The following is a 24,939-nucleotide window of genomic DNA, read 5'->3' as shown; positions in this document are numbered from 1 at the left end:
ACATATGCTCTAAACCACCTTTCTTTTGCTTTTGATTTATGAAACCACTACTTCTTCCCTGTCGGGTTTCCTTTCTCTCCTTCTTTCTCTTTTTGCAATTAGTCTTGCATGCTCATTTGGGAGTTCACCAAGTGATACTTTCTTAGGTACTGTGCTGTGATCTATCCTCCTCCTAAGTTCAGCCAAAAGCTTTGTTGCAGTGTGTGTGGGCTTGATACCAATTGACTGATTGAACTCCATCACCTCATTATCGATGACCTTGTCATTTGGCATTAAATATTCATGGGAGATGCAGCTGATCAAACACGATCTTTTACTCCTCCCACTTTCTCCCCTCACAACCACTTACTCTCTTCAAATTCCTTCCATTTTTACTTTAGTCTGGTTATCCCTTCCTCTCAGCACACTGAACAACTCCTAACTGTATCTAAACTACCTAAACTATTCTCTCTTATAATTAATCAGAAATAACTTCAACAACTTCAGATGCAGTACATAAGGGCTATCCCTTAAACAATTTACATAACAGGGCTCATTTACCTGGAATTGTTGGGGAATGAAGTATTGTACCTAAGAGAATTTTCTAAATTATTGAAGCTTATTATCCCCTTCGTGTGCTTTTAAAAAATGTTAAATGTGGAAATCTAATACATTATTAGTGTAATGAATGTAATTTTATACTTTTCTTGATGATTCAATTATTATTCTGAAAAACTATGAGCTACTGTATAGCAATACATTGCTAAGGTGTGCTTGGTTCTACATTAACTGGCCTCAGATGGCTATGTTTTTTGAGTGTTTCAGTCATTTCTAATTGGAGGCAGCTAGGTGTCTCAGTGAATTGAGTGCTGGGCCTAGAATCAAGAAGACATGAGTTCAAATTTGACCTCAGTCTCCTCCCTGGCTCTTTAGGTTATCAAGTTATCATGTTAACTGTTTTTTTTTTTAACCACCTTTATTTCCAAATATTTCCTTCCCTTTCCCCAGAGAATCATCTCCTGTAACAGATAATAAAGAGAAAAAGAATAATTCACAAAAATACAATACATCAACCAAGTCTGATAGTATAGTTTGTGACACAGCCATAGGACTTAACTCTGCAAAGGCGGGAAGAAGTCTCATTATTTCTTGAAGTTGTAAGCATGTCTTTCTCTAGCAGTCCCTCCCACCAAATAATTGTGTTATGTCTGATTCAAGTCTCTCTGGGCTGGGAAACACGGTTAACCAACTTTATTAGAATTGTGTGTCAAATCTGTGCCTAAGGAGTTCTCCTCTAACAGCAACACAACTATAATACCTCACATTGTTTTACTTAAATGCTTTGGTTTTCATTTTTTTTCAAATTTTACTTTATCTTTACTCATCTCCACAATATTTATGGCGGGTTTTCTTGCAAATACACTTTATTTCAGTATTTGTTTATTACAGGTCATAGATAAAGAGTTAGAAATGATCTCAGGGGTGATCTAGTCCAAGCCTCTCCTCAACCCCTATCACCTATCCAAACTATTTTATAGATCGGAAAACTCAAGCTTAGGAAGGTTAAACACAGTATTCAGTTGTCTTCATGTTTTATCTTAGAAAGAGAGACAGCATCCATGTTTGACTTAATATGCCCAATCGCAGCATACCTATAAGACAGAAAGATCAACATGCATGTGTACATCTGTATAGTACAAACCACCCTTTAAAGAAAAAAGTCCTCAAAAATAAATAAGATAATTTTTATTTAACTGGAAAAGAATCAACATACTTTCAAAACTGGCAAATATCTCACTAGGGGCAATAGAAATCTACCAGAATTCATAATTTGCTTGACCAAAAGCTATGATAATAAGTGAACGTTCCTTCTGTGGACAAACAAGTATCACATAAAAACTGTAAGCCTAAAAATCAGGTGTACCCCCACTCCCTACCAATTAGGCACCTCTTTAAGTGTTCCAACATTAATTTACTCATTTTTAATATTTAGAATAATAGTATCTCAATTTTAAATAAGCTTCATTATGACTTACTATTACATCATATGACTATAATTAAAATAGGCTGACTGGTATTTTCAAAACCTATTTTAAACGGTTTAATCTAGACACATTCTAACCTTTTTTTTCTTTTGGCCCTATACTTCAAAAATAAAATAACTATTACTATAAATCAGTATTTTTGACAAAGGATATTTTAAGGCCTCTGGTACAAGGAACATGTATGTATTTAAGATTCATCTGTGCCCTTACACTGTAAGAATTATATACAGAAAAACATTTATAATTAAATTTTCTTTGTGCATTTCAAGGGTTAAAGACTAAAAGCAGAGAATTACTACAACATTAAAATACTGAAGATCCCATCACAGTCTCTGATTTTGCATTGTTCCCGTGGAAAAAAAATGTAAGAGGAAGAATTTTGAGCACTAAATGATTCAACAATTAAAACCAATGTTCAACTGAAGACAGTCATTTGTTATCACTAGTATTTTTAGGTGGTTCTTTCTGCAGAATGCAAGTTTGAAATTTATGCTTATTACAAGTTTTTAATTTAACATTAACATCAAGGCAGCATATGGCAGACATTTATTAACTCATATATTATGTTAAGGTACTTATACAATTATAAACCTAAGGATATTAAAAACTTATCCTTTTGTCTAAATCACCATTGTACAATATGTTTCCACAAATAATTCAATGAAATCAACAAAACGTGATTATTTTTCATTTCAAAAACTGAAACTCATCTGCACCTCGTCTTAAAAGTCCTACAGCAGCATATTCAGCTTTTAAGGCATACAGACAAAAATTACTATAAATTACATATTCCAATAATTCTTCTCTTGGCATGAAAAGCCATCACACAAAATTCACACATTTTAATAGACAATATATATATTAACAGACACCTGAATTTACATTTGCAATAAATCTCAATTAGTATTATGTTGGCCTATGTAAGAGGTGGTGGTAAAGTGCAAAATAGCTGGTGTAACATCTCTAATGGTCAGACTGTGTTTCTGTGGACACTGAACAGCTGAGTCTTGGTCTTCCATTTACAGATATGGTATTGGATGGAACAGTAACCTAAAAGAGAGACACATGATCATATCTTTCCACTTAGAAGCATAAAGCTGCCTAATTTCAAGTTTTCATTCACTAGAACATTTTATTTATTGGTTAATTATGAGCACTCGCATTTAGTATTTTATTGTTCAATGAAGTATAAATCATTAAGAATCAACAATCACTCATCCATGAAATTAAAAATGAGAGATTTGTTATTTTCACAACAAACAAGTTAAATAATCCATTAACACATCATAGTCTTTATAAAATGACTAAACTAACTCAAAGGACAGGAGCACAAACACAGACTGCAATCCAAGCTGTTAGTGAGCTTTTTTCATAAGCTTAATTCTGGCTTCTAAAACCTGGCAGTGAGAATGCAGAAAAATACAGTGAATTCTCCAAAACCATTTTAAAAACATGGACTTTGACTTTCTCTTACTCTGACTTCCCCCTCCTATGGACTCTTTATTCATAGGGAGAGGCTATTTTCATATTTTAAGAATGCATATACTTTGGCTAATATGACAAAAAAGGAAAATGTTGGATGTTGGAGGGGACGTTGGAAAACTGGGATACTAATGCACTGTTAATGGAGTTGTGAACTGATCCAACCATTCAGGAGAGCAAACTGAAAATAAGCCCACAGGGCTATAAAACTGCATACCCTTTCATCCAGCAATACCATTGCTAAGCGGTCTATATCCCAAAGACGTCCAATAAAAGGGAAAAGAACCTATCTGTACAAAATATTTATAGCAGTTCTTTTTGCGGTGGCTAAGAATTAGAAATTTCAAAGGGAGGCCCATCAATTAGGGAATGGCTACACAAGCTGTGGTATATGATTATGATGGAATATTATTATGCTATAAGAAATGATGAGCAGGATGATTTCAGAAAAAAACTGGAAAGACTTACATGAACTGATGCACAGTGAAATGAACAGAACCAGGAGAATGTTGTACAAAGTGACAGTAATATTGTTCGATGAAGAACTGTGAATGACTCAGCTATTCTCAGCATTACAATGAGCCAAGACAATCCCAAAGGACTAATGATGAAGTATATTATCTGCCTCCAGAGAACTGATATTGATTGAATATAGACTGAAGCATGCTATTTTTCACTTTTATTTTTTTCTTTTGAGTCTTCTTATACAAAATGACTAATATGGAAATGTTTTACATAATTGCATATGCATAACCTATATCTGATTGCTTACTGTCTCAGGGAAGGGTAAGGGGAGGGCAGGATAAAATTTGGAACTCAAAACTTTAAATAAAAATGTTAACAATTTGGGGGGAAAAAAGAATGCATATACTTGAATGGCAGAAAAAACCCAGCTATTTCTAAGTTTGCCATATCATCAAAATAATTTGGATAGTAAAGTAAATTCCTAAGAGATAAGACACTCAAGATACAAGATCAAGTTGATTGAATTAAACCATTATGAATGAATCTGAAAATCAAAAACAATGAAACTTGAATTTCCTAATTATCCTCATCGTTTAAAGGGATCTAAGGAAATTTATTTAGATTCACCTAGATGAAGACATTTTTAGGTGTTCTGGATCCTTACTGGGAGAAAGGCAGCTAGCTACGTGGCACAATGGATAGAACACTGGAGTCAAGAAGATCTGGGTTCAAAACTTTTCTCAGAAGTTTAATAGCTGGGTGACTCTGGTAAAGTCACTTAACCTCTCTCAGATTTAGTCTCCTCATCTATGAAACAGAGATAATTAACAATACCTACCTCACAGGATTGTTGTGAGGTTCAAATGAGACAACTTCTGTAAAATGTTTGGTCAACCTTTAAAGTGCTATACATAAATGTCAACTATTATTATTTCATAAGCTCAGCAAAGACAGAGAAATTTAAAAAATAATAATGAAACATGATAGAAGCACTTCAAAAGAAGGAAAAAAATGAAGATTCTTCTCCATTTAGATTACTGATTATTGACAAAGACAATTTGGTTTTTTTTTCCCCTGTTAGAAAAAGATCTGTTGTACAAAAGGCCATATTATCTATCCTAGACAAATATTTTGGCAAGATACTGAGGAGAAGAAAATTGGCTGCCTTGAGCCACTGTAACTCAATTTTTCTCCTGCTTCCTTTAGGGAGGAACTTGGAAAGCAAGAACATCCCCATCCCATAGAGTATCTACAGGATTTAACTAGATTAAAAATCAGGTTTCTGGATTTCACACATACCAAGTTCAGGGAAGCCAGAACTAAACCAGCTGAAATGTCTCTTTTTCACAAATCTTAGTAACAGTGTGTTTCTGTCCCAGTGATAATTACATTGTAGTTGACATTTTCACAGGCAAAAAAATCAGCTTTTGAGAATATTGGGGAAGGAGAGGCTATTCAGATGGTAGAAGATTGGTCAAATGTCACTGATACCTAATACTGAAAGCACGGTGTGTGTGTGTGTGTGTGTGTGTGTGTGTGTGTGTGTGTGTGTGTGTTGTGTGTGTGCATGATTGAGATTCTGTACAGTTAATTATTCTATTTCAGTACTAGTAAATCACATGTAATCATCAGGTTTTCTCTTAATGTTCCATCAGAAAACCCCTTATTTTGGTTCAATAGCTTCTGAAACAGGAGCATTGGAGCAAATACATTAAACTGGTAAGATGCCAACAGAGGAGGAGACAATCTCCACCCTTAGGGGGAGAAGCCAAGAGTAAATTTGTTTTGTTATTTTCCTTCATTTAAAAATGTTTATTCATCTATAGCACAGTTTTGTGTCATGGTCCCCTCTGGCAATCTGGTGAAGCCTGTGAAACCCTTCTCAGAATAATGTTTTCAAATGCATAAAATAATACACATGGTTATAAAGAAAACTAAATACATCATGACACAAATAAAAAAAATTTAAAAAACCATGGGTCTCTGCTTAAAATTATGATCAAACTTATCTTCTCATGTCTATTTTTATTCTCAGGAAATTCTCCCATGTGTTGATGTTGACTGACATTTCGATACCTCATTTACTTTGGGGGTAGGAGAAAAAACTATTAGCTGAAATCAAATAGCTAAAATAGCTTTTAAAAGTATCTGGAGAGGGAAAAGAATAATTGATTCACTGTTTATAATAAATTGGGGTTTTAAGATGGGCCATACTGAAATAAACATTTGCCAACACTAGGCCCTTTCCATCAATAACTTGTCAAACTTCCCCAGTGCTGCTTCATCTAATTTGCAATGAGTGGATTCAACAAGTCAGTTTTGGCCAAAGCTTAAATCCTCAGTTATTTCTTTGAGTAAAATTAGGAGTCAACAGCTTTTATCATTAGTAAAATTACTGAAGATTAAATATACTTCATAGCTAACTTCTTAAGATGAACTGTCATGAAATAAAAGATTTCTATTTTTCTGCAATGAAACTATGAAAAATCCCTTTAAACTTGTAGGTTTTTTTTTTTTAAAGAATTGCTATTAGGAGTGCTTTTGATAGCTAAAAAATAGTCCAAGGAAATATGAGAGAGATCAGCAGGAGACTAAGCTCCTTGACAAGTCTGCCCCAAAGCACCCATCTCGCCTTTGGTCTATTTTTGGAATGCTTCCAAAGACTGAAGAGTACTTTTCAGATAAAATAATAAAAATCATTCCTTAGTTTGCCATATTCCTAAAAATTGTATTCTAATTCAAAATGGTATATGAAAAGACATGTGCATAATTAGAAGAAAAAAACCTAATACTCTGCCACCAGGTGTCTTATAAACAATGTGATTCAAAGAATCTTATGTTTAAAAATTAGTTCAGCTGGGATCAATTGAATATAAAAGGATATGCTGATCATATATTAGTCCTAACATCAAAAGCAACTTATAAATCACCCACCTTGGTTCATCAGCCCTTCTCTGTACAGTAGGGAGAAGGGGAAGGGGGAATGACCTCCATAAATGTGTTGAACACGGGGGCAGGGTAGGGGATGAATTTTAAAAGGTTAGGGTTTGAAATCCATGACATGCCCATGCTATGTCAGTTATGACTATATCCTCTCTAGAGCAATCAACCAGATAATTGCTCTAATGTGAATCTAACCATTATAATTAAGGTTAATTGCTGTGGTGTGAACATCAGCCATAAGGCAGGTTGGTACCTGAAGTTAAACTGAACATTCTGGGAGCCAAGTCATAGGCAAACACAGAGCCAACTTTCTGCTGAACATCTAAACTCACTGTCAAAATCACTAGAGATTTTATTTGGCAACATAATTGTTGTTCTATAAAAGAAATGTCATCATCTGAAACAAACTAGGAAAAATTTTCAGTGTACTGGTATAAAAAATGGTATGTAAGCACAGACCAGAATGAGGAATCAGACCTGCGGGTGCCTGTCCATTTCTAATGATACATACAGGTTATTAACTTATTTTTTTTTTTAACTAAAAACCGACCAACAGATTACGACCTAAGGTGCTTCTTGAAGGAATGGGCACTGGCACCACAGAACCACTCAACTATGGCAGTAGCAGACTGCAGTGTAACAGTTCTTAAGTGTGATCTGCAGACGCCTGGAGGTCCCCAAGATCCTTTCAAGGGGTCCTCAAAATCAAAACTATTTTCAGAATTCTAAGATCTTATTTGCTTTTTTCATTTCCATTTACTCACAAGCAAACAGTGGAGTTTCCAAAGGCTACAAGACCTGTGAATTAAAGATTTAGCTTATAAACATGAAGAAAGAATTACTCTCTCATCTGCAGAATTATACTTCTGCTGTACAAAATGAATGAATCTATAGATGTGCTGGCTTTGCTGTTTTGCTTGTGTTCATCCAGTATTAGCACCAACTAATCATCAAAGAGGGTCTTCTTTTACATGAGTGCTTGGCAACAGACACAAGTGGTACGTTGACTAAAGTTCTTAGAGGAAGGATTTTCAATAATTTTTAAGCGTGTAAAGGGGTCCTGAAGCCAAAAGGTTTGAGAACTACTGATGAAGTTGCATAGAGAGAGCACCAGAATAGGAGTCAAGAGTATTAGCTTTTTATTCCAATTCTTTCATTTAATCCTGTGTGACTTTGGACCCATTACTTGATACCTATGGACCTCAGTTTCCCCATCTCTAAATTCAGGGGTTTGCTTTTTCTCCCGCTAACACTTTACAACTTTGGTCTTTCGTTAGAAGTGATGGATATTTCCCAGACAATATAAACCTAAAGAAATGGATATGAAGAAAAGAACACCAAATTTGGAGTTGGGAATCCTACTCTTTTCTCTGCCACTTATCAACTAGGTGACCCTAGACAAGTTATTTGACCTTTTGAGGTTCAGTTTCCTCATCAATACTTTCACTTCCTACCTCACAAGGATGTGGAGAGGAAGGTAATTTTAAACTGTAAAGTGGCATTTAAGTGTGAACTCTTACGCATAATGTGATAAGAAGATCTAGACATTTAAGACCCAGCTCTCTAAAATCTGTTTCTCATGTAGCCCAACCTTGAATCAGTGAAAGCTTTATATGTGAAAGGACTCTGCCAAATCAGGCTCTTTAACATAGAGTCTATAGCGGCCTCTTAGTTTGACTTTGCAGGCTATAAAAGAAGTTCCAACTTCATTTGCAAGTTCCTCTAATTAATCATGAAAGATGATTAATATTTCCATCGACTTCACATAGACATTAAGAGCAGTCCTATAGGTGGTGTAGCTTTGTGTGGGTCTTACGTACACTAAAACCAGTGATCATTTCTAAATTCTTTCTTAGGGAGAGGGTTCAGAAATGATAATGACTTCTCTCAAATGATGATATCTAATTTTGTTAACCTTTGAAAACATACTTTTCCCCTTCTACATCTTTTGAATACGTCACCATACAATATACAACAAATTTTCTATTTTAATTGCCTACTGAATTAATAATTAGAAAGTATGCTACTAAGACAAACAAAAACTTAACTCCTATGAATAAAGACCTAAAATATTCAAAATCACATACTGTATGTCTCTTCTAAAAATAAAACCTCAACTCCTGAAATTCTCCTTCATGTTTTCTTCCCAGGGCCCAAAAGAACCACCTGCAAGGATTTCCATACTTGCTTAGTTGTGAACCTGAGATGCTTTTGTAGTGGTCTCCAAAGTGGCCAACCTCCTACCCCATGAGAAGAAACTGATTGAACTGAAAATGTCTGGGATCCTTTACCGGGAATCGCTTGCACCCATCTTGTCCTTTCTTTGCATAGTGCCTTTGCTCCTTAAGTTGAACCAACTGATCTGTTCAATTCAATTCAATTCATCAAGCATATATTAAATATTTAGTATGTGTCAGGCACTGTGCTAGGTGCAGGGAATTACAAAGAAAACATGAACAGCTCTCAAAGAATTTAAATTTTAGGGGTAAGATCTAATGTGCACAGAAAAGTAAATACAAGATAATTTGGGGGACAAAAGAAAACTGATAATTGGGGACAGGGGGGAAGGGATGATTTGGGAAAAGCTTTACTTAGATGCTGAACCTTGAGGAAGTTAGAGACTTCTAAGAGGTAGAGGTGCAAAGGAAATGTATTTCAAACATAGAGAACAGCTCATGCAAGAGCACAAAGGTAGGAAACAGAATAAATATCAGGTTTAGGAAATAGCTAGCATGTGTGTTTAGAGTACTACATTATCTAATCTTAGAGATTCTGGGACACACAGAAGTCAAGTGACTTGCCTATAATGCCACAGACATTGATTAGTGCCATGGTTTCAACCCAAGTCTTCCTAACTTGATGGCCAACCCCTAAATACCACACCACTCCCTCTCTGAAGCCTTCTTTTCAAAGTTAGGGTTCTACTTCTCTGAAATAACTGGTCAACGTAAAGAGGAGGGGATTTTTTTTGTTGTTCAGATAAGATCAAAGACAAAGTTGGAAGATACTAGAGTATCTAGTTTAATCCTCTCATTTAGCAGATGAGGACAGTGAGGCCCAGAGAAGGGAAGGGAATTAATAACTAAGTCCATATCAGTTGCTAGTATAAAGCCTACCATATAATAACGCATTTTGCACCTGGGACCACATTATAATTCATTTTGGAAAATAAGCTTAAAGTGTACTACAAAGCAGCATTATAAAAACAATTTAATACTGATTAAAAAATAGAGAGGTCATTCAGCAAAACAGATTAAAGCAACAAGTGAATCATGAGCGGTGTTCGCTAAACCAAAAGACTCCAATTTTAGCAGGATAATTTTTTACAAAAAATTGCTTGGGAAACTGGAAAGCAATTTGGCAGAAACTGGGCATAGACCAACATCTCACACACCATCCCAAGATAAACTCAAATGAATACATGATTTAGATATAAGAGGCAACATAAATTTAGAAGAACAAGGAAGAAATAACCTTTCAGCTCTATGGATGGGGAAGGGTTCATGACTAAACAAGAAATGTAGACTGCAGAAAATGAAATGGACAATTTTGATTATATTAAATTTAAGTTTTTCATAAACAAATCTAATATAGTTAAAATTAGAATGTAAACAAGTAAATGGGGAAAAAAAATCTTTACAGTAAGTTTTTTTGTTAAAGGGTTTATTGCCAAGATATGTCTGGAGCTGATTGTATAACTAAGGGTCATCCTTCCTTTGATAAAATGCCAAAGGATATGAATAGAATATTTTCAAAGGAAGAAAACCAGGCTACCAACAGTCAAATGAAAAAATGATCTGAATCACTAATAACTAAAGAAATACAAATTAGAGCAACACTGAGGTTCTATCTTATAAAATTGGCAAAGATGACAAATAAGGAAACTGACAAATGTTAGAGAGATTTCAAGAAAATAGGCACCTGTATGTATGCCTTGTGGGTGGGGCTATGAATTAGTCCAGCAATTAGATATTTCAGGAAAGCAATTCGGTACTATGACAAAAATAATTATAAAACTGTATTCTGTGATTATAATCCAAAGATATCAAAGAGGGGAAAAGGACCATATGAACAAAAATACTTAAAGTAGCTCTTTTCAGAGTAGCACTAAACTGGAAGATAAGGTAGTGTCCACTTCCTGAGGAACGGTTACACAGATAAGGTGATATGAATATAATCTAATATCCTTGCGCCACAGGAAATGATCAAAGAGACAGGTTCAGAGTAAACTGTGAAGTTTCCAATGCAATGTGACATGAACAGAACTAGGAGAACAATTTAAATAATGACAACAACATCACAGAGGAAAAACAACTATTAGAGACTTTAGAGCTGTGAATAATGTAGTGATAAACCACAAGCCAAGAGGAATGACAATGAATTACACAATCCAACAGAGACAATGTACTTAAAATCCAGAATGAGACATGTACTTGGATGTGGTTAATGTGGGAATTTGGTTGGACTATGTGTATTTATTATGAGTGTAAACAAAACAAAACAAAACAAAACAGGTTTTTTTTGGGGGGGGGAAGCAGTGAGAAGAAAGTTATAATTTAAAAAAAAAACTGCTGGGGAGGGGTAGCAAACTTGAATTCTTGCTAATTAAGCATATACATTTTGAACTTAAAAAAAAAAAAGCTCATGGAAAGGAGTCATTTTCAGTGTCCTTTTTCAGGTTTAAACATCAGAAACAATTTCCCCTAAATTGACAATGTTGAAAATAAGCCCACTGTTAGCCATTTGATGAAAGTAAGCTTACCCTTTTCAATTTGGCAGCAGCCTCTCCAGAGCGAATTGCGGTCAGCAAACTTTGTCGAATCTGTTCTGGGTCAGCACTTTGGAATGTTAAAGAAGTTTGTCTCTTAAGGGTGAATGATGGGCGGTCAGTTGATGACTGTCTCTGGCATTTCTGTTCATTGCGTGCAGAGTTAGCTTCCTATATAAGGAAATAGAAAATGTTTAGATGGCCCTCATGAGCACAATTGAGGGGGAAAGAAAAAGAAGTAGATGAGAAGAAATGATGGGAGATCACCAGCAAGAGATGGTACTCGTGGGAACAGGGTCACATTCCAGTTCTATTTTTCTTAGAACTTCTAATCCATAATCATCCTCCATTAATAGCTCTGTTTTTGTATTTTTTTTTTAAATTTCCTACATATCAACCACTTCTAGGATTTTAAGCATGAGGAGCAATAGAAAATTGTTGTTGTGGTGCTGGTGTCATTTTTCCGTCATGTCCAACTCTCTGTGACCTCATTTGGGATTTTCTTAGCAAAGATACTGCCATTTCCTTCTCCAGTTCATTTGACAGAGAAGGGAACTGAGGTAAACAGGGTTAAGTGATTTGCCCAGGGTCACACAGCTAGTAAATGCCTGAGGCCAGATTTGAACTCAACAAGCCCAGTGCTCCATCTATTGTGTCACCTAGCTACCAGCAACAGAAAGTAGAAAGCAAAAAAAAAATGAAAGAGGGCAAGGGTGGTAGTTTTTCTTCCCTTAAATTCAGGCTATCACAGAAAAGAAATTTTGTTCGTTTTATGGCATAACTGTAAGATTATAATGCTAGAATTCAATAATATATTAATAAGACAACAATAATAAATTCACTTTTTCTCTAGCTTTTTATTAGCAACCAAATTAGAAAACAGTCCCACAATCCAAATAAAATACCATTTCTAAAAACGGACACTTCATACCATTCAATGGCTAATTTAGGATCACGGTGACATTCTAGATCACTAGGCACATTTTTTTGGTTGTATTCCTCAAACTACTGCTTCATACAGTGCCTGATACATAGTAAGCACATAATAAATGACTGATTGATTGAACCCCAAGTTATTCTTGGGGTTTGCTATGGGGAACTCTATGCATTCAACATATTTTCTGTTCTGTCCAATGAAGATTAAAGTAAAAAAGAAAAAGAAATACAAACTAGCAGTTATCAGTGACACAAAAACTAATGAAAATTCTTAAAATAAACATTTAGAAATAACCTATTAAAAAAGTTCCTCTCAAAGAAGTACTTGCAATTTTAGTCTTAGAATTTTTTTTAGTTTTTAAAAAAGTATCTTTATGTAAATACAATTATACAAGACTTTTTTTTTTTTTTACAGAAATTAAGCAAGACTTAAAAGGAGAAATCATCATTGTTCAATGGTTAGGCTATACCAATATGATAAAAGTGATTATACTATATAAATTAATTTATAGATTTAGTGCTGTGTCAAATTGCCAGTGTGATGTTTTATGTAGACAAAAATAACAATAGAATTGATTTGGAAGAAAAAAAGGAACCTCAAGGGAAATAGTGGAAATTGGGGGAAGCAAGAATGAAAGGAGATAGCAGTGATGCAATGGAAAAAAAACTAGGTTTGGAGACAAAAAAACCCAAATTCAAATTCTGATTTTGTTACTTACTACCTTTGTATTCTTGGGCAAGTCACAACCTCTTTGGATCTCAGTTTCCTCATCTTTGAAATGAGGAAGCAAGAGCAGATGTTCTCTAAGATTCAATCTAAGATGGTTACCAGATCTCACATTATTTCATAAAAATTAACATCAAATATAATCCCATTGTATCATAAAATGATCGTCAAATTGGAAACAGGGTAGTACAATGAATAGAATGCTGAGCGTAGAGTCAAGGAGACCTAGGTACAAATCTCACCTCTGACAATCACCTTTGGCAAATTAATGTCTATTATCAATTGACTCTCTCTCTACTACTTGTCTATTAAGTTATAGATCTCTCTCCCTGTAGGGAGGTTCCAGTGTTGATGGAATCACAGATTCTTTGTGTACTGGAATATATAATCATCAAAACTATTTGGTACTAGTTAAAGAACTAAAAATTAGACCAGTGACAGAGACCACATAAAAAGTAATGGAACAAGTATTTGTATAGTTCTTATTATGAACCACTGTCCTAAGAGCTTTACACATATCATCTCATTTGATCTTCATTTCATACTGCAAAGTAGAAGCTGTAATTATCCCCATTTCATAGTTGAAGAAACTGAGGCAAACAGAGGATAAATGACAACTCCAGGCTCAACACTTTATCCACTGCACCACTTAGCTGCCTCTGATAAGCAAGATCCAGAAGCAAAAGGAGATAAATCCATGAACATACACTACCAGGGGAAGGTCTCCTTTACTTGATAAGATCTGTTGGGAAAACTGGAAAGTATTTTGACAGAAATTAGATTTAGACCAACAATTTATACCATATATCAACAATAAGTGCCAAATAGTTATGCGAACTAAATATAAAAGGTCATATTATAAAAGAGAACAGAAGGAGATGCTTTTTATAACTATAACTAGAAGAATCTTTAGCCAAACAAGGAAAAGAGGTGATCATGAAAGATAATTATAGTCAATTTTTATTACATAAAATTAAAAATGCTTTTACATGAAAAAAATCAATGCAGCTAGAATAAGAGAAACTCAGACGGGGGGAGGGGAATCTTTACATCAAATACCTCTGAAAAAAGTCCAACATTCACACACACACACACACACACGGTGTGTGTGTGTGTGTGTGTGTGTGTGTGTGTATGAATGAGACTAAGAGCTGTTCCATTAGATAAAGGGGCAAAGGATATTGACCAACTGTGTGAAAACTATCAACAACCATATTATTACTCCAAATAACTAATATTAAAAGAGCAATGCAATTTAAAACAACCCTGAAGTTTTATCTCACTTCTCTCAATGTAACAAAGATGACAAAAAATTGATATAGTCAATGTTAGCAGAGCTTAAAAGACAGGTACGCCCATTTACGCAGTGATGGGTGAGTTTTGAATTTGTCTAATGTAGTCAAACTCAAATAGAAATGGATTCCTGCAGTAGCACATTGACTTAGAAAACCATAAATTAACATTATCTATGTTGTGTTGTATTTTTATTTTGTTAAACATTTCCCAATTCCTCTCCCTTCACCGCCCCAGCCCATGTTTGACATCTCTAACCAATCTGAAAAACAACTTGAAATTGTGAGGGAAAAAAAAAATCACTTAATTGCTCATGCTCTCTGCTCCTCCCCTATTGCACATATACTTCAAGGAGGTCAAAGGCAGAAAGATATGCCTGATAAATACCAAAAAAATTCATTGTAGCCTTTTTTGTGGGACCAAAGAATTGGAAACAAAGTGTGTACCCATAAATTGGGAAATGCCCAAACTGAATCACAGCCTGGTGAAGAGTGAACAAAAACTGCAATCAGAAGACCCAAATTCAAATACCAGAACACACATTTCCTGGTTATGAGACTCACATTTAAACCTACTTGCCTCAGTCTTCCCATCTATATAATAGGTATAATAACAGCACCTATCTCCCAAGGTTATTATGAAGATAAAATATTTGTGCTTTGCTAACCTGAAAGCAGTATTTAAATGTTAAGTTTTATGAATGTAATGGAATATTACTGTGTGGTAGGAAATGATCGATACATTACTTTAAGAGAAATAGGATTTGACTTGAAATGATACACAACCAGAATATATATATAACGACTACAATAATGTAAATTAGATAATAACAAAAGCATTCAAACTGATTAGATATAATGACCAATCTCGGTATTGAAAAGCCTAAAGCAAAACATACCTCCAGTAGGCTGTATCCGATACAGAACTTGATATATGCTGTCAGACACAATATTTGTGCCAGCAAACTCTGCTTAACTGTTTTTCTTCATTTGAAGGAAAAATTTAGTGGGCAATGATTTAATTGGGAAGTATGTGGTGCAAATACAAAAGGCATTAATAAAACCTTTTTAAAAAAATTTCCTTAAAAGTTTTGTGAGAGAAATGAAATTAACCCCATTCAGTTAAAAAAAAATTTGAAACTACAAATTCTGTACTGTAAACAGAAGTTCAATGTCTGAGGCTATGTGCTCTATTTCTAGGGCAAATGTGATTTTGAGATTCTCAAGATAAAGGAGAACACTTCTTAAAAAAAAAAGAACTCTTTATAACAACACTTCAGTGAGACAAAAGGACAAAAATATGGAATATATGGGGAGAGGGAAAGCCTTCCAAACAGACTAAAACTTGACTTGGCAACGTGTTTAGTGTTATGTCAAACTCAGGATGTTTAGAGAAGTAGTTTGAAATACTGTTGGAACTTTAAACTGAACAAGAAAATACAGTCTACATTAGTATACTAAAAAGCCATAAAGTACATAAAGGGAATATCACTGCAATGACTGTGATCCATACAATTTATTTTGCTCCCTCTATTTATCATAGCATGAAGTTAAAACACACCACTTTTCCTTACCAAACCCCAGGCCCATAATCTCTTGCTTCAGAAATAGGATGTTGCCCATATGTCACATTGGCTCCACTGGACACATTTTTTGGTTAGAATGAATATAAATGCAAGAATCCAAAATAGAACTAGAAAAAAAAGTGTCTTCAGAGGTTATTAAACAACATCTAAGATGTATTTTAAATTTCCTTCACTTGGTTTATTGTTGGGGAGGAGTTATCCCATTAGAAAGGTAATAAGGGATTGGGGAATGGCTGAACAAACTATAGTTTATGAGTGTAATGGAGCATTTTTGCCCTGTGTCCTGAAATTATGTATTGTTATGGTCCCTTCAACCACTCTACCAGTTAGTATGACAAGCATGATAACCAATGTTAAGGCAACAATAAATAGGAAATAGGAATTAAGAATGTAAAGGGGAACATGGCAGCCACTTGCCCAAAACTGCCTTCTAAATTAATTAAGGCCACCTCTAGAGACTGTGTTAAATTAAGAAACACACAAACAAGGAAATCTACTAATTAGGAAATGAAGAAGAGGACATGTTAATATTTTTATTAGAAAAGGCATTTTTCCTCAGGTCTTTTTCTATAAACTTATTTCTGATATATGTTTTTGTCAACAGAAAGAATATGATGTTTCCATACCCAAAGCACTCGCTAATAATGGCATCTCTGTCAGGACAATGGGAATATCTTTTGCCCATTTAATCAATCACTTATGAGAAGAATTTAGGAAATACAAGTAGGAAATGGTCTTTAAACCTGTGTAAATAATGTGTAAAACAATCAGTTCAAAAGTTTTTTTGTTATCGCTATTGCTTGTTTGTTTTTAATTCAGTCATTTGTTTGGCCTAGCTTATGCCATACAAATATATTACAGGATACTTGTCAATTCTAAGTTAATGTCTTATACAGATCTGGATAGTGAACAATAAAACAACATAAGGCCCATTTATTACTCCAGAACACTGATGATGAAGCATATTAATGACACTGAGGTAATGGATTTATGGATTTAGGGTAAAGATATGATGTGTGTGTGTGTACATATATACATATATATGTATATGAATATATGTACACACACACTCATGCATAAAGAAACATAATCCATAGATCTCACATACACACATGCATGAAATAGATTTCTGTTAATTAAAAAATAGAGAGGTTAGAGGAGGATGCCACAGATGTGCAGTGTTGCATGAACTTTCAAATGAGATCGCTATCATTAGTTTTATGTAATAATTTAATATTGTTACAAGATGATGAAACATACTATTCTTGACAGGCTGAGGACACAAAATGAGACATATATGTATATTTACATATACATGTATATAAACATATAACATATATTTGTATACAGACACTGAAGAAATTTGTTTTGTTTATGCATAATTGTTACAAGGAATTTGTTTTTATTTTATTTTACTTTCCAACTGGGTGGGGAATGAAAAGAGGAAAAAAATAGATTTTAGTTATCTAAAAAAAAGGGGTGTGTGTGTGTGTGTGATGTATGTGTGGGAAGTGAATGTAACACTCAGATGAAGAGTGTTGCATGCACTTTCAGATGTGGTCACTTTATCATTGGTCTTATGGAATTGTTTAATTTTGTTAAAAGATGATAAAATGTACTATCCTTGACAGAGAAGTAATGGATTTACGATTTAGGAGACATGTGTATATATAGCATGCATATATGTATGTATATATGCATGCAAATGTACATGTACAAATATACATACAGACATTAAGGGAATTTATTATACTTAACTGTATGTTTGTTGCAAGAAATTTGTTTTCATTTTAATTTTGTTTCCAACTGGGTAGGGAGTGGAAGGGAGGAAAAAAAAAGATTTTTGTTAATCAAAAAAAGTAGAGAAGTATATCGGGGGTGGTGCTACATATATGGAGAGTTGCATGTACTTTCAATTGAGGTCACTGTATTATTAGTTTTATGTAACTGTTTAATTTTGTTACATGATGCCTCTCACAGAGTGGAAGATAAATGATAAATGTTTGTAAAATTAAAAACAAAACACATAAATAAAACTTTAAAAACCAAAACAAACTTTTAAAATGAGAGTAAAATATTTACCTTGTCAGACTGTAGAACTCCCAGTAACTTATCTAATGGATTATTTTTTTCCTCTGCCTCTTTAGAAACTGATGAAGGTGGTCCAGGAGATGGATCCTCTCTGGATGATTGCCTCGGGACAGTATAAGTTTTACTGAAAGACTGTGATCTTTTGACTACAGCAAGCGCAAAAGGAGAAGGAGTAGCAGTTGTGTATGGCCGTGGCGCACCAAAAGTCCTTAAGGCTTTTAGGCTGAACGCTGCTGGCTGAGTAGAGGGAACGTTCACCGGTTTTGGGGGTTTGGTAGAAGTCGGGATTTCTATGTGTCTCTGACTGATGTCATGATCAGTTTGCTTGTCAGGTAATTCAGAAGAGAAGTTAATTGTCTTATTTAAAGGAGAAAGCATTTCCTCTTGGGGAGATAACTTTTTTTCAGTCTCTTTATGCTTCAGTTCATTTTGAGCAGAACTTGCAGCAGCATTGACACTTTTGGCAGCTGCAGATGTAACATAATGACCTGAGGCCCTTTTCTGCATCTGTAGGAAAAAAGAACTAGGTTTTGTTTGGGGACTTATCACCTTAGATCTTCCTTTTGGTTCCATGATACTATTTAGGTGTTCTAAATTCAGCACCAATGGAGTTGTGCCATTGTCTTTATTTACTATGGAGGCTGGTTTTGTAGAAGATACAGTCCTATCAGTGATGCTTATTTCATTTTGGATATGATACGCCATTCCCAATTTGGGTTCATATTTCATGTCAGCCTGTGTTTCCCTTGGACCTTTAGAAATAAGATCATCTGTCTGGATAGCTGATTCCTTCAGCTGTTCACGTGGCTGGCAATTTTCTAAAGTGTGTATCTCCTGATCATTCTTATTGTACCGTGTAGTTTCTGACTCCCAATCCTTCAGTATATCCAGAGACTTGGGAGGTACTATTTTATAAGTCGTCATTCCAATTTTGGGTATATAGTCTCTCGTAATTTCATTAGAAGGCTTTGGTTTGGTTTTGTAGTCAGGTTTATAAAGGGGATAATTCTTTACACAAGAATCAGTTGGAGTTTTATCAGTCCCATCTACAGCAACAAACAGATCATTACTGCCATGTGTAGGACTTACATCTTCAAGGTTGAGTACATCTTCTTGCCCATTTATTGGTCTCTGGTTCTTCAGTTCTCTTGAGAGATCTATAGAACCCTGTGATTTAAAAGATGACTTTTGAGATGATTTATTGTTTTTTGAAAGCTCTATGTTTTCATTGCCTCTGAAGTTTGGCAAATTATGATCCAGGCGAGCAACTGTTTCACTTAACATATTATTGTCCAAATTGTTATGGGACTGAGTTGTCTGAATTGCTGCATCCTGAGTTTTTACCTTCTCTAAGTTGGACTGACTCAGCTTCTGATCTTGAATTGGTAAAAGCGCTTGAGGATTTTCCTTGTTACCTACAGCAAGGTCACTTTTACATGCTTGAGAATCTGATGGCCTGTCATTTTCAAGCTTATTATTTTCAGCAACATCAGCTACACTGATTTCTACCGTGCTCACTCCATTTTTTACTTTCTCATCTGAGTCCACTGGAAGGAACATCACATCATTTTGATCTTTGAGAAAAACAAAACAAAATAATTTGTAACTCATTGTTAAATATATAAAGAAAAAGAAAGTTCCTACCCCAAATGACTAACATACCACAGGCCTGAGCTCTACATATTTTTTCTTACATTGCTATCTATAAACACAGTTCCTATGTTACACATATTTTTAAAAATACTAATATTTAATATGAGTTTATTTAATTTTAAAAAAGATCCCACGGGATCATTTTCAAAGGAAGTGTTTCCAAAAAGCATATAAGCAATACATGTTCTTTGCTGCTTTAATCCTCCTTCTTTGATTAATAAGCATTTCCTGTCACCTACAAAGAATATAACACTGTTAGATCCTGTGAAAGATATGAAATAAACAGATGAGACAAACCCAAAGACTATAACACAATTACAAAACACTTTTCACACAAATAAAGACAGATCTAAACAACTGAAAAAATACTAATTACTCATGGGTAGGATGAATCAACATAATAAAAATGACAATCCTACCTAAGTTAATTTACTTATTTAGTGCCATACCATTCAAACTTCCAAAGAATTATAGAGCTAGAAAAAATAATAACAAAATTCATCTGGAAGGACAAAAGATCAAGAATACCAAGGGAATCAATGAAAAGAAAAAGTGAAGAAAGGCAGCCTAGCAGTATCAGATTTCAAATTATATTACAAAGCAGTAATCATGAAAACAATCTGGTATTGGCTGAGGAACAAAATGGTAGATCAGTGGAATAGATACATAATACACAGTAGTAAATGAGTATAGTAACCTGTTTGATAAACCCAAAGATACAAGCTTTTGAGGCGAGTTCTTTTAGGGTAAGAACTCACAAAAAATGGTAGCAAAACTGGAAAGCAGTTTGGAAGAAACTAGACATAGACCAACATGTCACACCAGATAAAGTAAAAATGGATACATGATTTAGATATAAAGGGTGCTATCATAAGTAAATTAGGGAAATATGGAAAAATGCACCTGTCGAATCTGTGGATAAGGGAAAAATTTAGGACCAAACAAGATATTGAGAGGGTAATGAGAAGTTAAATGGATAATCTTGATTACATGAAATTAAAAGGGCTTTGCACAAACAAAATAATAAAACCAAAATTAGAAGGAAAGCAAGAAATCAGGGAAAAAATTTGTCTGATAAAGGCCTCATTTCTCATATACATAGAAAATTGAGCCAAATTTATAAAAATAAGAGTTATTCCCAAATTTGTCTGATAAAGGCCTCATTTCTCAAATACATAGAAAATTGAGCCAAATTTATAAAAATAAGAGTTATTCCCAAATTGGTAAACGGTCAAAGGATATGAACAAGCAGTTTTCAGAAGAAGAAATCCAAGCTATCAATAGTCACATGGAAGAATGTTCTAATCACTGTTGTTGTTCAGTCATTTTTCAGTCATGTCTGACCCTTTGTGACCCCATTTGAGGTTTTCTTGGCATAGATACTGGAGTAATTTACCATTTCCTTCTCCAGATCATTTTGCAAATGAGGAAACTGAGGCAAACTAGGTTAAGTGACTTGCCCAGGGTCACATAGCCAGTAAGTGTCTGAGGCCAGATTTGAACTCAGGTACTTCTGATTCCAGGCCTGGCACTCTAGCCACTGTGCCACTTACCTGTCCTGAGTAGAGAAATGCAAATTAAAACAACTCTGAGATACCACCTCACACCTATCAGATTGGCTAACACAATAGAAATGGAAAATGACAAATGTTGGAGGGAACATGGAAAAACTGGAACACTAATGCACTGTTAGTGGAACTGTGAATTGGTCCAACCATTCTGGAGATCAATTTAGAACTAAAACTAAAGGGCTATAAAACGATGCGTGCTCTTTGACTCAGCAATACCACTACTAAGTCTGTATCTCAAAGAGATAAAGAAAAGGGAAAAGGATCTATTTATAGTAGCTGTTGTGACAGTAAAAAGTTGGAAACTGATGAGATGTCCATCAATTCTGAAATGACCAAACAAGTTGTGGTATATGATTGTGATGGAATACTATTATGCTATAAGAAATGACGAACAGTTTGGTTTCAGAAAAACCTGGGAAGACTTATGTGAACTGAAGAAGAGTAAAGTGAGCAGAAACAGAATGCTGTGCATAGTAACAGCAATATTATAAGGAAAATCATCTGTGAAAGACTTAGCTACTCTGATCAAGTCAAGGATCCAAGACAATTCCAAAGAACCCATAATGAAAAATCCTACCCATCTTCAGAGAGAGAGAACTGATGAACTCTCAATTCAGATTGAAGCATACCTTTTTTCTTGTCTTTTTGTGTATGTATTTTCTTTTGCAACATAGCTAATATGGAAATATATTTGCATAATTTCACATGTATAAAAATTGAGATAATATTGCTTGCCTTCTCAATGGGTGGGGTAGGGGCATGGTGGAGGGAGAGAATTCGGAACTTAAATTTTTAAAAAATGAATGTTAAAAATTTTACATGTAATTGAGAAATACTTAATAAAATAAAAATATATTTTTAAAAAGATATGAAATAAATATAAACCAAAACCCTCAAGAAATAACAATATAATTCCCCTTGCTTCTTCTTCAAGAAGAGAATGCAGAGAGTTGCTAAGAGAATGCAGAGTAGAGGTATATCCCATTTAAACTGTATGAGTTCTGAAAGAAAGTTTATCAACATTTAAAAAATTCAGATCTAACTTTTAACTTGATTGGTAAACATTTTTCAAGGCAAAGAATCTTTTTTAAAGGAATAATTAACTCCCAATTTATCTATTTCATCCCTTTTTTTGTTTATCATGATTTCTTTGGGGGGTACATCTGTACCTCCATTATTAACATCAATAGCCTTGGACAAGACACCATTTTCTAACTATTGTCTGACAAAGATTTCTTTTGTCTTAATCATAGCCTGGCAACCTGAAAGAAACATGGGCTTTCTTTGACTTATCATAACTTTCATAAAATTCAAATGGATTTAAAAGAAGCTAATAGCTAAGCCATCTTCTATGACTAACCAGTAAAGGGAGAAACTGGCTTTGTATTCCTTTGTTAGCCTCTAGCTAGTGAGATTCAGAACATTTGATTAAATGATAATGATTTGATGAGAATGAAGTGATTATGAGTGTGTGTGTTGCAGCTGAGGGAGCCAAGGGAAGATGGGAGGAAAGAATGAATAACTAACTAGTTTAAAGATAACAGTAATGTATTTTTTTTTAAAAAAGATTTGAAAATGTCTCATCACAATACCTAGTCAATTTATGCAGACATAATTGAAGGCAGTTTCAAAGTATAGATTTTATGCATGTACTGGGACTCATAATTATGTCATATATAACAAATATAACTTAAAACTATGTCACAATCCTGAAATAACTTAGTAAATATAGCTAGATTAATTTTGATTTTGAGAAGTGGTAACTAGCTTTTGACATGTGACTTCTGAAAGGATGTGGGATAAACCAGTGTGCTGTGGTGGAAAAGAGTCCCATATTTAGAGTCAAGAGTTAAACCTGTGCTCTTCTATTACCACCTTTCACATGACTTTGGACAAGTAACTAAACTAGGGGTGGGGAACGTGAGGTGTCAAGGCCACATGTGACCCTCTAGTTCCTCAAGTTTGGCCCTTTGACTGAATCCAAACTTCACAGAACAAATTCCCTTAATAAAAGGATTTGTTCTGTAAAACTTGGACTCAGTCAAAGGGTTGCACCCAAGAACCTAGAAGGCCACATGTGGCCTTGAGGCTGCAGGCTCCCCACCCCTGAACTAAACCCTCCAGAATCCCATTTTTTCCCACTTTTAAGTGAAAGGGGTGAGACTAGGTGATCTCCAAGGTACTTTCCATCTGTAAGACTCATGACTTAAAAGTACCAGGCATGAACGGTTTTAATAGTTTTCTATTGGCAGAATATTTGCCATTGCTTTTATTATACATTCAATTTTCAATTTTATTTTCACACATACGTAGCCAATAGTGGTCAGCCAGTGAAACATCATTCCAGCTATATTTATCAAATGCCAACGGATTGCCACCTATAAGGCAGGCAAACAAGTCCATCTAATTAAGCAGCTGGGGACCCCAAGGAACAAAGAGGATGTAGCATGTGCAGGACAAGCCAAACCACCACCGCCATCTGCACTACCCTTCTTCCTTCAGGTTCTAATATAGGTAGCCAAAGAAACCCAAAGCCTTGGGAATAGCAGAACCGTCCACCCCAAGACTACTGGCCTTGCTTCCAGCCCAGGCTCTGGAGTCATTAGCAAGCGGAGTAATTAATATTGAGAAAGGGCTCACTTTCTTTGCTACCACCAACACCAACTGCTCACTAGCTGTCACTATTGGGAAGGGAAATGGCACACATCCCACTCTGCTCGTAGATATCAGTCTTGTCTCTAGATCAGCTCCTGACTGGAACCTTTCTGTGCATGCTACCGCCCCGCCTCCATCATCAACATCATCACCATCATTAATAGTTAACATTTATATAATGCTTACTACATGATAAGCACCATACTATGCACTTTATAATTATCATCTCATTTGATCATCATAGCAGCCCTAGGATGTAGGTGTTATTATTATCCTCATTTTACAGATGAAAAAACTGAGACAAACAGAGGATAAGTGACTTGTCCTGGGGTACACAGCTAGTGAGTGTCTGAAGCCAGATTTGAACTATTGTGTTCTTGACTTTGGGTCCAATGCTCTCTCCATGGTGCCATCTAGCTGCCACAGCCACTGGTACTGAAGATTTGGAAAATAAAGTCTTGGCACTGACAAATGGTTCAATATCAGAAAGTTATTAATGCTCTTTTTTTTTTTTGCCAAATATAATGGTCTCTTCTCATTCCTCATTTTTCTTGACCTCAAAGTACTTAACACTGTTCACCACATTCTCTACTTAGTACTCACCTCTCAGGGTTTTTGTGATACTTCCTGTTTTTCCTCCTCCCTTTTGACTCCTCAGGATTTTTTGTTGGGCTATCTATATCATGCTTCCTAACCATGGACATATCTCAAAACTCTATTCTATGCCCTTTTCCTGTTCTCTAGGT

At 34.9% G+C, this 24,939-nt stretch overlaps 1 protein-coding gene across 4 annotated transcripts in view; it reads right to left on the bottom strand.

The window, feature by feature from the left end:
• Nucleotides 1-1,554: 1,554 nt before the first annotated feature.
• The window catches only part of COBLL1 (cordon-bleu WH2 repeat protein like 1), a 179,398-nt gene continuing 156,013 nt past the window's right edge, over nt 1,555-24,939 (bottom strand). For all 4 annotated transcript variants that reach the window (XM_027866006.1, XM_027866004.1, XM_027866005.1 and 1 more), the window contains 3 exons: nt 18,306-19,888; nt 11,677-11,853; nt 1,555-3,074 (listed from right to left, as the gene is read on the bottom strand). In XM_027866006.1, coding sequence (XP_027721807.1) covers nt 2,988-3,074; nt 11,677-11,853; nt 18,306-19,888 — 1,847 coding nt within the window. In that variant the 3' untranslated portion in view covers nt 1,555-2,987. The remainder of the gene's footprint in view (nt 3,075-11,676; nt 11,854-18,305; nt 19,889-24,939) is intronic.

Source organism: Vombatus ursinus, unplaced genomic scaffold, assembly GCF_900497805.2.
Source record: "Vombatus ursinus unplaced genomic scaffold, bare-nosed wombat genome assembly UNPS02014779.1, whole genome shotgun sequence".
Taxonomy (NCBI): Eukaryota; Metazoa; Chordata; class Mammalia; order Diprotodontia; family Vombatidae; genus Vombatus; species Vombatus ursinus.
This window is presented reverse-complemented; position numbering and strand designations above follow the sequence as displayed.